The 13539-nt window shown below is 37.4% G+C and overlaps 1 protein-coding gene across 1 annotated transcript; it reads left to right on the top strand.

Moving 5' to 3' along the window:
* Nucleotides 1-4333, top strand: LOC148113992 (vomeronasal type-2 receptor 26-like). The gene is made up of 4 exons (XM_087893600.1): nt 1-83; nt 1953-2244; nt 2943-3599; nt 4283-4333. Exons 1-4 carry the CDS (start codon nt 1-3, stop codon nt 4331-4333), a joined length of 1083 nt encoding a protein of 360 aa, XP_087749726.1.
* Nucleotides 4334-13539: the final 9206 nt, after the last annotated feature.

The raw sequence follows: 13539 nt of genomic DNA, 5'->3' as shown, positions 1-13539 counted from the left end.
ATGATTACCTCTCAAGCCTTTTTCTTTCACAACAGCCCTTCCTTCACAGAAGATCCCTCTCGGACATTGATCAATGAAGTGATGTAAGGAAACTATTTTTTTTCTTCAGACCAGTAAGTGCAAAATAATTGGGTGAAAAAGAGCTAAGCAGCAGGATTATAAGTCTTTGAAAATTTTCATACCTACAATGTCATTGGGAAGTTGATGTTAATTAGTTTACTCTTTTTCTGAAGTGTAAAAAAACAAGCTACTGAGAGCCTTCACACACTGCACAAAATCCATATATGATTCTTCTGATGTTCACTTTGTAATTCATAAAACATTTGTAATTGTTTATGACAATATGTCAGTAGATCAAGCTAATAATAGCAGTGTTCCTACCTAACTCCAAAATATCTTCTGTTGAATAGTACATAGAGAAGTGTCATTTGAAGCTTTTCTATTCTAATCATCATCAAATTTCTAGTATTACTCTGAGAGGAGTAAGTTCATGCTATTCAGATGTGTGTGTGTGTATGTATTATACACAACACACACACACACACACACACACACACACACAATTTTTATTTGTTTCCCAAGTCAAAGTCAAATAAAAAAAGACAAAAAGAATTCAAAACAAAGACAAAAACAAAGGAAAAAAGTGTATAGGACAAAACATTGTTTTTTCAAAAGTTTCCAATAAGTCTTTAATGTTTAAAACTGCTGTGTCCCATTTATCTTCCTCCCAAATCTCTTTTTGGGTGCATTAAAGAGAATACGTAATATATAATATTCCAAGACTTCATTTATTATTGCTTTGATTTTAATATAGTCCAAGTCTCCCTTATAGCCAAACTTTCTCAGCAGAGTGTTCAAAGACACAGAGAATAGATATTTAGCCACAGAGTAACACAGAAGCAGCTGAGAGAATAATTGTCACAGCAGAAAGAAAGAAAAAAGAGAAAATTTCTGCCTTCTTTAAAATAAAAAGCAAGGATATATTTTAAAAAATTGAAACAAAGGACTTATTTTAGAAAGGCTAATAATATGGAAAATTCTTAGAGTATAAATCAGCTCAAGTCACTTTCAATGCAAAAAAAAAAATCTCACATCACTGACTTTCTTGTGGCAATAGAGAAAGTATTTTAAAACTCTGGAGTAAAATGATGAAAGTTTACATTTTCAATCAAGCAAAGGAATATAGAGCAAATCAGCATATATCCAGGCCAAGGGTGTCAAACTCGATTTCATTGAGGGCCACATCAGGGTTGTGTTTTCCCTCAGGAAGCTGGGTGGGCATGGTCAGCTCAACGTCACTCGTGTCGGGGACACCTGTAGTGGCCCGAGCACTCTGCCATTGAAAACAGAGCTCGGGAGGGCAGCAAGTGGTCCTCCTGTTTTTTTGTTGGCAGAACATTGCAGAAGGCCATTGCAGCCCAAAATGGAGCCTGGGTGTGCCGTGTGCGGATGTCCCAAGCTCTTTTTTCATTGGCAGAAGCACTGCAGGCTGGTCCTTTGCTGTTTCCAGGGAGGCTCTATTGGCCAGATCTAAGCACCGGCCAACATGCATTGAGTTTTATACCCCTGAGTCAGGCTATTAACAATTAAACTTCAAAAGTGATATTAAAAACACCAGCAAATAGATAAATAGAGATCAAACCCTCTGGCTTCTTTTACTGAGAATAGCAACTCTCTAGATTCACTTCTCAGGCAAGTATGTAATGATTCAAGGGTAATCATGGGTAGTTCCTAGCTGCACCATCAAATCTGGGGAGTGCATTCTTAAAGTATTAGCTTTGGCAGCAAAGTCAATTGTTCGTTGGCAGGGAGAAAAAAAATGTTCCGCTGCTCAGTATGCCATTTTCTGGAGCTATTGGCTTACATTATTATAGGTCTGTGTACACAAGTACAAGAGAAGTATAGGATACACTTTTTATGTTGTTTAATTGCATTGATAGTTTTTATTGCAGTTATGTGCCAAATGCGTATCAGCACATCCTTGCTTTGGTGTTTGCGGTCAAGGAGATCAATAGGAACCCCGAGCTCTTACCAAACATCACATTGGGTTTCCACATTGTGAACAATTACTTCCCTGCGAAGGTAACTTATAAGGCAACCTTGAGCTTACTTTCTACACAGCAGAACTTTGTTCCCAACTTTACCTGTGATTTAAAGAAAACATTTATTGCTGCTATTGGAGGACGTTTGACAGAGACCTCATTCACCATGGCCACAGTTCTTGCCAACTACAAGATTCCACAGGTAGATCCTTGGGATGGCTCTCTAGAAATCCCAAGTGTCTTTATTTCTTTCCATTCTTAAAGTACATTTAGGGTCCTTTCCAGAATTGACATTCCGAGAGAAAAAATCTAGGAGAATAGCAATAGCACTTAGACTTATATAACACTTCACAGTGTTTTTCAGCCCTCCCTAAGCAGTTTAGATGGTAAGCATATTGCCCCCAACAATCCGAGTCCTCATTTTACTGACCTCGGAAGAATGGATGCTTTTTGTATTGTCCATTCAATTAGTGTAAACCTGAATAAACTGTACAGATGATTAAATAGTTCTTTGAAGTTTCTTCCAAATATTTGAAGATTAGCAAACTCCTGTTGACACTGAGTTTCAAAGTTGTTGACTTGCTACAAAAAACACTTTGTCCTTCCTACATGCTGCTTGACTTCCTTCATGTAGTAAAACTAGAAGACTTTTGCAGATCATATATGCCTGGCTTTTGATCCTGTGCTATGTTTTAAGCATTTCCATAATCATTTAAATGGGCTCAAAAACATATAGGCAACCTTGTAACTGATACAATATTGCAAATATATGAACTAACTACATAATTTCCAGCAACACTTCAGTGCCAATGTTTTTTTTTAACTTAGTTATGATAAGGATGAATCCCATTTTTTAATCTTATATAATTGTTTGTATATTTGCTATATAATATCTTTCAGTTAACCTTTGGAACATTTTCTCCTATACATGATGAGAAAAATGCATTTCCATCCTTGTACCAGATGGTCCCAAATGAAATGCATCAATACACTGGGGTTATTCAATTACTTCAGCATTTTGGATGGAATTGGATTGGCATTTTGGCTGTGGATGATGACTATGGTGACATGTTTTTGCAGAAAATTGAACCATTGCTTTTCCAAAACAGCATTTGTTACGCTTTCATACTTAGAACACCACCAAAGGCGTATCTAGATGAATATATACACTTGATTTCAATGGAGTTAAGATATGATCAACTCTTTATGGATGATAAAGTCAAAGTCTGTTTAATCTATGCCCTATCTCCAGCCATGCAAAATCTGAGAGTGATCATCCTTGTAGCATCTTGGAGTTCACTGCAACCCTTGGGTAAAGTATGGATTGTTACTTCCCATTGGAATTTTGAATCCCTGGCCATTCAGAGATTTTGGGATATACAGAGTTTCTATGGTGCTCTGTCATTTGCAGTTCGCTCAAAAGAGCCCCCTGGATTCCAAGAATTTCTTCACACTGTAAGGCCATCTTGGGCAAAAGAAGACAATTTCATTCAGAATTTTTGGGAGCAGGCATTTGACTGCTCATTGCACATTTCTGGTATAAATGAAGATAACAAGGTATTGTGTACTGGAGATGAGAAGTTAGAGAGCCTGCCAAATATATTATTTGAAATGAGCATGAGTGGACACAGCTACAACATTTATAATGCAGTACATGTTATGGGGCATTCTTTGCATGTCTTACTCAAGTCCAGATCCAGATGTAGAAATGCAATAGAAACAGAACAAGTAATATTTCAGGATTTACAATCATGGCAGGTATTTTATTTTATTTCTAATACATTGTTTGTTTAATCATATAGTGGGAATGATGTTACATATAAAGCTATTTAGAATGATATTATACAGCATTTTTTCACCAATCAGATTTTACATTAGTAGTTAACAGTTCTTTTCTAATTAGCAAACATTATAACTACTAATTTAAAAGCTTATCTTTGGTTTAGGAGGAAGTGTTCTATTCTACATAATTTACTGGGTCGCAGCCTTTATCTAGGGATGGCCATTGTTGTTTTCCCTAAGAGCTGTTCTTTTACATGCTACTTTGTTTTGAATTCTAAGAGCCACAGAGAACATGGCAGACTATGAAGTGATGTTGTGGAAGTGGGAAATAATAATATATTAAGCTTAATTTTTGTGTTATTTTGGAAGTTCAGAATGTAGAAAAGGTAAAGCCATGCCTTCTAAAGTTCGAGCTGGATTATGATTATATAGATGATCCCTGTGTGCAATGTTTACAGGTCTTTGTCATGGAATTTGAGAAGCACTATTTGATTATCCATTCTGGATAATTTGAATGAACATCAGAATGGATACCGAAATATATTCATATTATAAAATATAAAACATATATGATGTTAACTAGTTTGGTGTGATGGTTAAGGCACTGGGCTAGAAAAAAGGAGAAGTTTCTTCTACTCCTAATTAGGCAGAAATCCAGTTGGTGACCTTAGGCCAGTCACTCTCTCTCAGTCCTAGAAAGAATGTAATGGCAAAGCAATTCTGGACATCTTCCCCCAAAAATTGCAGACTCTGGTCCAGATAGCAGCCAACCCTGACTTGAAGACACTCTCAATCTTCATTTGCATTTTTCAAAACAGGATAGTTCAAACTTGAAATAATTTTCTGTAGTTATTTGATTTCAAAGTTTTGTTGTTAATTTCTTTCATTTTTTAAAAAAAATAGTTTAATTCTTTCTTGAAAAGCATCGTATTCAACAACAGTATGGGAGACACAATAACATTTGATGAAAACAGAGAACTGATTACAGGTTTCAATGTTGCAAACTGGATTACTTTCCACAATAATTCCTTTTCTCGAATCAGAGTTGGAATATTAGAAACTCGGGCTCCATCAGGCAGAGAATTATCACTTAATGATGATCAAATTGTATGGCACAGAAGTTTTAACCAGGTGAGAAGAAGCTGCAGATTCTTAACTAATAACAAAAGTAAGACACTCTTTGGATTAATTGTCAAATACAATTGAAGTAATTGAAGAAAATGATGCTTTGGTGTTTTGGGGCTTTTCAAGCTGATGAGGTATAACATTTTCTATATATGCAATTGAGCACTGATGTATTGATGGTAGGTTTATGGCAAATATTTCCAATTGTGCTTGGGATGCACAGATTACCAATGTAACCACAGATAGTTCTTGACTCATGATTGGTCATTTAACAATCTTTCAAATTTAAAATGGACTGAAAAATAGCTATTTATGACCTGCTGCTGTCTCCCTTGGGCACATAGCAAGTGACTCGGATTAATGAACAGATGTAGTTTCCCAAGGTTACATGACCATGATTTGAAAAGTTTTTAGCTAGTTTCCAGCAAAAAAATGCACTTTAGGTGGAATTGATTTCACAACGAACAGGCCATTGAATTAACAGCCATGGATCACTTTACTGCCATTGGTAAAAATGGTTGCAAAATCAATTTTTTCACATAGTATCTTATCTTTCAAGAGCAACATCTTATGACTGAAATTCTGCACCCCATTGTGGTTGTAAGTCAGGGACTACAACCTGTAAGTCAGGTGTAGTCAATGGTGGGATTCAGCTAGTTAGCATCACTTCGGGAGAACTGGTTGTTAACTTTCTGAGCAGTTTGGCAAACTGGTTGTTGGAAGAAATCATTAGGGCAGAGAACCGGTTGTTAAATTATTTGAATCCCACCACTGGTATAGTGCCATGTTCTGTTTTTAAACAATCTGGCCACAAAAGAACCTGGATTACATTTGATGATGTTCAGAAAAAGTATTAACTATTATATTCATTAAGAGTAATCTAACAAGAGTAATCCTATGAAAAAGATAACTTTGTGCCCTTTCAGTCCTCTGCTAGAACATCCAAAAATTTCAATGCCAATTTCTTCCCCATTTTTATTTTCTTCTGCTTCCTCATCCTGGTTTTGGTTCCTGTTTGGGAACGCTCTATTAATGCAAATATTTTATCCTCTGATTATCTCTTACATATTTCTGTTGAGGTGCTTCCTCTTTCTGTGTGCAATGATCACTGCTATCCAGGCTCCAGCAGAAAGAAGAAGGAAGGAGAGAAATTTTGCTGCTATGATTGTGTGCCATGTTCAGAAGGACAGATCTCTGATGAAATAGGTAGGACAAAGACTTTGGCTAACTAGCCAGCAATATTCCAGTCCAGTGTCCTGATTTATTTAAGGAGAATCATATGAACAACAGCAAAAACAAAAGAAAAAAAACCCCTCTGTCTCCCTTTATCTTGCTCTGTCATTTATTTCCTTCTATGCTTGTTTAAAAGTAGTCCTCAACTTATAATAGTTTATTTATTGACTGTTTGAAATTACAATGGCACTGAAAAAAAGGGAGTTATGCCCATTTTTAATACTTATAGCTGACTCAAATTTATGATGGTCCTGGGTTTATGTGATCAATTTTTGTTTCATTCTGACAAGCAAAGTCAATAGAGAAGCCAGATTTACTTAATAACCATGTTACTAACTTAACAACTGCAGTGATTCACTTAACAACTGTGGCAAGAAAGGTTGTAAAATGGGGCAAAACTAACAACAATTGTTTCATTTAACAACAGAAATTTGGGGCTCTATTATGGTCCTAGGTTGAAGACTACCTGTATACGTAACTAAAATGTTAAACAAAAGTTTTTAAATAATATTATAGGGTATTCAACAGTGCATAAATGAACTTTAAAGGAATTTAGTCATAGGCCAAGGTATTAAATGAACTGAATAATCTGGGCCATATATTTATCCATTCACTGCTGAAGAATTACTCTTTGAGCAAAAAGAAAAGGATGTGAACTGATTTACATTGTTTAGCTATCACTTTCCATTTAATTGAGTTGTATTCAAAAAATATATACAGCTGAAAATATTAAATTTTATCTCATGATCAAATTAGTACAGAGGACAAATCAATATGTAAGATGTGATAAAATTATTATTGTTGTTGTTGTTGTTGTTGTTGTTGTTGTTGTTGTTATTATTATTATTATTATTATTATTATTATTATTATTATTATTATTAAAATTTTTATACCGCCCTTCTCCCGAAGGACTCAGGGCGGTGAGCAGCCAAGATTAAAATACATACAATATGAAAATTAAACTAATTTAAAACATAATTAAATCAATTTTAAACCCCAATTTAAAATATAATTAAGTGAAGTAGTATTCTCTTTACATATGCAATAATATGAGAATTTAGTCTTTTGTATTAAAAATACACTTTTGTCTAACAAAAATAGTTTGATCCATTAAATTTTTAAAATTTGGTTATTCAGATTAAGTTTAGACAAAATAGGGTTCTCCAATTTCTTGTCCCACCCATTCCTTAAAATATCTTATCAAATTGATCTATTAGTACCAAATATTTATAATATTTATTTCTACAAATTTAGTTGTCTCTGAAACTGCAAATATTACTACTCTAAACTGGAATGGCACTATTAGTAACCCCCTTATTTTACAAATGAACAGAGGAGATATAACACTTTTATTTGTTTTTGATTTTCAATCAATGTTCTGTGTGCATAATTGTCACTGCGTTCTTTTTTTACCAGCTGAGCTCATCATTTCTGGACTATCAGACTTTCCGTAGCTTGCCAAGAATCCTTATCAGTAAGCTACGTGTATCCGCATTCCATTCCTTCACACACTTTTCCTTTGTTCTCTTGCCAGAAAGGTCCGGCTGAGAAATAGCCGGCACGAACTTTTTCAAAATGTAACTAATTAGATCAGCAAAATGTTTTATCTTCTTTATAACAAATAAATGAGTTTTCTAAGAATATATCTTCGGGTTTTGTTTTCTTAAAGTATACTTGCAAGGAAAGGTCTCGATCCGCCCCTCGTAATCAGGTGTGATTATCCCAAAAGCAGAATGGGATTAATCAACGCCCTGATATCTGGTAGCCAGAGGATGGTCGAAATTATGGCTTTTTCATTGCTCTTTACTTTGATAAGACCTCTAGGCTAATTAGTCAGATTTTTGTGACTGAGGAACGCTAATTAAATTATCTGCTAAGATGCTGAAAAAGAAGTAAAACAAATACAGAATGCATTTTGCCGAAGATATAGATATCTCTACTCTCACTAATGAAGAAGCGAAAAGAATTCTACAAAGGCTTCAGAAGGAAAATAACAGAAGAGCTACTTTTGAAGATAAAGGCGAAACACTATGACTGAGGTCAGTAACGCCCCCTTCTAATTATGCAAGCTCTCAAACTGTCTCCCAGAACCTTCTGAATTTGTAACGCTTGGTGCAGAGCCAGATTCTCCACAAATGGCAAAGCCTTTTTACTCCCACGCAGAGAGAGAAATAATTCATTATTCTCCTCGCACCCTTGAGCTCACCCTGGATGAGCTGGCTATGAAAGCCTATCATGACCGTATAAAATTCTATGAACATGAGCTATCCCAGGCAAAAATGGCTTTATTTATGCTTGAGCAAGATAAGGAGAATCTCGTGACTTCAAAATCTCTAAAAGCGCCATTTTGGCTTCTTCTTCGGAGCCAAAAACACTCCCCCTGGTGGATTTTGTGTCAGGCCAATCAGAACAGAGAGCTGTGCCCACATGGTGGGCACATTTGTCATATGGTGTTCTCTCTCATCAAATTACATACAATGCCACGTATGCAGAGAGATTATCTGAGCTGCCCGAAACTAAAGGTGCAGCACCATCTGCTGGTGAAAATAATTTATTAGAGATTCAGGCTGCAATGCAACAAGTGTCTCCGCAGGCCCAAACTCAAGCACCCCCTGGTGGTGCTGGTGTCCTTTTAGATGGAACACAACAAAGCTTAATGCAGCAAAGGCAAATGACTGCATCTCCAGCAGGTCATGCCAATATTGCAGCTCAAGCACAAATGGCAGCTGGAACACAGCAGATTCCAGTGCAACAGCCTCAACCACAAATGCATGCACACATGCCTCAAGCTGTACAACCAGGGCCAGCTCCTGGTCCACCTCCAGCGCAACAAGTGCCTTTACTTCCACAGCCAGCACCTCAAATCACATTCCTCACCAGACATTTTCTGTTGCTCCACTAGCTGGTGAGTCAAAATTAAAGATGTCAGGACAGAATTATAAGGCCTGGGTCAGTGAGATTGGATTGCTACTTTGTAGAGAAGGCACTCACTGTATGGTTTTTAATCCGCCTGCTCATCCATGGTCCCCTGCAATAAGAGACTTAGAGACTAAAGCTTGAACAACATTATTGATGTCCATGGATACTGAACTGCAGGTTACTTTTTCACCTGATGCAATGGCCCAACAAATTTGGGCCCAATTGGAAAATTGCTACAGGCCTGTCTCAATTGAATCTTCATGTTTGCTCATGTCTCAATTCCATGGTTCGAGATTGAAACCTGGTGAACAAATTGGAGGACATTTGACCAAACTGAAAGGACTGAGAAGAGAATTAAGAGAAAGAGGATATAACATTGATGATATTCAAATGATCAGCATTATTATTAACTCATTGAATTATGAATGGAAAGATGCCATTACAAAGATTAACCAAGTTCCTATTGCTCAATGCACAGTGGACAATGTATGCAGACTTTTAATTGAAGAAGAAGCACTCATGTTAGCCATACCACACTTGAGAGGACCACCTGCATCAAGAGCTCCAGTTAGGCGTCCCTTCCGAGGAAGGACCTATGCTCCAAGGATGCCAAGATGCTACATCTGTGACCATGTGGGACATGCCACCCGGGATTGTCCCCAACGAGTTCCAGCTCCTGTCACGTACCAGCCGAGAGGAACAGACGCCAGAGGCAGAGGCAGAGGCGGAAGACAAGGTCGTCGTGGTCCCCGGCATGATCCACAAGCTCCACTCACCACATTGGCTTTAACCAATGATCCACAAAGTCAACCAGAGTACGATAGACAACTCCTATGGACTTTGGACAGTGGTGCAGCATTGCATGTTACCTATAGAAAGGAACTTTTCACAGAGATGCACGAGCCTGAACCTGAACTACGTGAACCTTATTCTTTTTCAAATCATCCTTGTCAGGTCAAAGGAAAAGGAACTGTTTATGTTGAAGAGCTCAATGCATTCATTCCTGATGTTTATTATATACCAACAGCAACCAGTAATTTGCTTAGCCAGAGTCACTTGTCTAGAGCATTAAAATTCCAGGTTCATCACCTTGAAAATGCAAGTTACATAGTTAAAGATGGAGATATTGTTGCTGAAACCATATTAATTGGTGGTGTTTATTACTTAAAGCCAAAGCCTAAACTGCAAACACAGGCAAGTATACAAACTCCAAAAAGGGAGAGCACAGGCCCAGAGAGAGATGCTCCAGAGAGAGATCATGTTGCTATTCCAAAGGCTCCTAAAGCCAACAAAAAGAAAATTGGGAAACAGGTTGCTCAGAGCAAGCCTGAGGTTCCTCATAAAACTGTTAATGTTGAGAATTCACTAACTGGTAAACCTTTGCATTCCAGGTGTATCCATAAATGGCATAGAAGATTGGGGCATGCCAGTTTCCGTGTTCTTAGGAAGATGCTGGAGTTTGCAAAAGGTTTGGATCTAAAGGGGTGTAAGGTGTTTTTGGATTGTGCTGTCTGCAAAAATGCCAAATCCAAAGCAGCAGCCATTCCCAAACGCGCTACACGCCTGTCAACATGCATTTTTGATTTGGTTCACATTGACATAGTTGGTCCTTTTCTGCCATCATTTGGTGGTAGAAAATATTTTCTAACAATTGTTGATAATTACTCTAGATATGAATATGTATATCCTATGAAAGAAAAATCTGAGACTTTTCAGATCTTTAAAGACTTTGCAGCCCTTGTTTCTACCCAACACCAAGTCCGCATCACCAGAATCCAGAGTGATCGTGGTGCTGAATTCATGTCTCAGTGTTTCCAGGACTGGATGCGTAAGAATGGAATTCTTCATCAGACATCGGCTCCTTACACACCGGCTCACAACGGAGGGGTACTGCAAACCCTGATGCGTTGTCTCCTAGAAGATGCCAACCTTGATATGATATACTGGGGTGAAGCTATAAAATATGCAAATTACATTGTCAACCGTACTTGGAGCAGTGTAATAGATCAGACTCCTTTCTTCATGTTGTATGGCTACAAGCCCGATCTTAAAAACATCCATATTTTTGGTTCATATGCTATGGTGAACATTCCCTTAGCTCAAAGAAGGAAAGGAGGTCCAGCAGCAAAGAGACTGAGATTTATGGGTATTGATGATAACTCAAAATGGAGCAAATTTTTTGACTCTAAACATGTAATTGTGATTTCCCAATCTGCTAATTTTGAGGAAGATGTTGACTGGTCCAGGATTCATTCCAATGATCCTGGAGTTTATTTTCCCAGAGATGATACTGCTGATGCCACGCAGATTGATGATCAAGATTCCACTGGTTCTTCTCAACCTGATGTTCCGTCTTCGCAAGCCGTGGATGCTGACGCTAGCGACGAATGTGAGGATGAGGACGAAGCAGAAGAAGACTGGACTGTTTTTCCGAGACATTCCAAGAGGGCCACAAAAGGAATCCCTCCACAACGATATTCTTGGCAACTGACAAAAGCACCCTTGCCTTTGATTTGCAATGTTACACTTCCACCTGATAATTTCACACAAATCAAGCAGCTTCCTGATTCAGAGCAAGACAAATGGTATGATGCAATGCAGGTTGAAATGGACAGTCTAAAGAAACTTAAAGTGTTTACACCTGCAAAACCTCCAGCAAACAAAAAGGTCATTGACACTCGATGGGTCTACAGAATCAAAAAGAAGCCAAATGGTGAGTCATTGTACAAGGCCAGACTTGTAGCTCAGGGTTTTGTTCAATGTTATCCTGAGGACTACACAAATACTTATTCACCGACAGTCCGAACTGAAAGTGTAAAAATTGCTTTAGCAACTGCAACTATCCTTGGTTTAGAAGTTTTCCAGTTCGATGTTGACACAGCTTATCTGCATGCAGACCTTGATGAAGAGATCTACGTGAGAAGTCCTCCAGGATTCCGACAGCAAGAAGGGGATACCTAGTTCCTAAACAAAAGTCTTTATGGTCTGAAACAGTCTGGTTTAATGTGGTACTTATGTCTTACTGACAAACTAAATTCAATGGGCTTTATTAAGTCTGAAACTGATGAGTGCGTGTTCACAAAAAGATCTAACAATGCATATGAGATACTTCTTGTTTATATTGATGATATTATTTATATTGGTCCAAATAAGCAAATGAGTGAAATTTTTGCCAAAGCTTTGCAGAGATACTTCACATTGAAATTATTGGGTCATATTAGCATTTATTTAGGTGTTCAGATTGAAAAAACACAGAAGGGGTTTAGTCTTTCACAAGAAGATAAAATTGAACAAATTTTGCATCATTGCAACATGAAAGATGCTAACACAACAAAGACACCCATGCAAACAGATTTTCACAACTTGACACAAGAAGCCCTGAGTTCGAGGATCAAACACTTTATCATTCAGTTATTGGGTCACTGTTGTACATTAGTAGTTGGACCAGACCCGACATTGCACTTAGTGTTAATCTCTTATCTCAACACGTAGGTAAGGCAAAACAGTTTCATTGGACATGCGTTAAGAAATTATTGAGATACTTAAAATACACTAAACACATGAAGTTATTGTTAGAACCAACACATACTGATAATGCAGAATTAAGTTGTTATGCAGATTCTGATTGGACAAGTGATAAGAAATCACTTAAAAGTACTTCAGGTTATATGATGTTCTTAAATGGATGTCCTGCAAGTATGTAAACAGAATTTTGTTTCTTGTTCCTCTACTGAAGCTGAATATGTTTGCATTTCAGATGCATGTAATTCTCTAACTTGGTTTCATGCTTTAGTCACAGATATCTGGGCACACCCGATCAGACCGATCACAGTGATGGAAGACAATGAATCGGTGGTTTATATTTCTGAGTCACATTTCACAGGTTCTAGGTCCAGACACATTGACATCCGTTATCAAAACATAAAACATTTAGTGAAAAAAGGTTTTGTTGAAATGCAGTATGTATCTACACATGATCAAATTGCTGATATGCTCAACAAACCACTTCCAACAGCTCAACACGAGTATCTGCGTAAGAAGATGTGCCTTATTTGATGATGTACCTCATATTCGCTCAACTGGCAAAAGAAGGGGATATGATGTCAGGGCGTTGATTAATCCCATTCTGCTTTTGGGATAATCGCACCTGATTACGAGGGGCAGATCGAGACCTTTCCTTGCAAGTATACTTTAAGAAAACAAAACCCGAAGATATATTCTAAGAAAACTCATTTATTTGTTATAAAGTAAATAAAACATCTTGCTGATCTAATTAGTTACATTTTGAAAAAGTTCGTGCCGGCTATTTCTCAGCTGGACCTTTCTGGCAAGAGAACAAAGGAAAAGTGTGTGAAGGAATGGAATGCGGATACACGTAGCTTACTGATAAGGATTCTTGGCAAGCTACGGAAAGTCTGATAGTCCAGAAATGATGAG

Source organism: Pantherophis guttatus, chromosome 4, assembly GCF_059756535.1.
Source record: "Pantherophis guttatus breed Tessera chromosome 4, ASM5975653v1, whole genome shotgun sequence".
NCBI classification, from domain to species: domain Eukaryota; kingdom Metazoa; phylum Chordata; class Lepidosauria; order Squamata; family Colubridae; genus Pantherophis; species Pantherophis guttatus.
Note: the sequence above shows the minus strand (reverse complement) of the source record. Positions and strands in the feature narration are given on the sequence as shown.

Excerpts from the sequence above, each read along its gene's own strand:
- LOC148113992 (XM_087893600.1), top strand. The coding sequence starts at position 1 with ATGATTACCTCTCAAGCCTTTTTCTTTCACAACAGCCCTTCCTTCACA. Across the intron at positions 84-1,952 it reads ACATTGATCAATGAAGTGAT|TTATGTGCCAAATGCGTATC; the intron begins GTAAGGAAACTA and ends TTTTTATTGCAG. Across the intron at positions 3,600-4,282 it reads GTATAAATGAAGATAACAAG|GTCTTTGTCATGGAATTTGA; the intron begins GTATTGTGTACT and ends CAATGTTTACAG.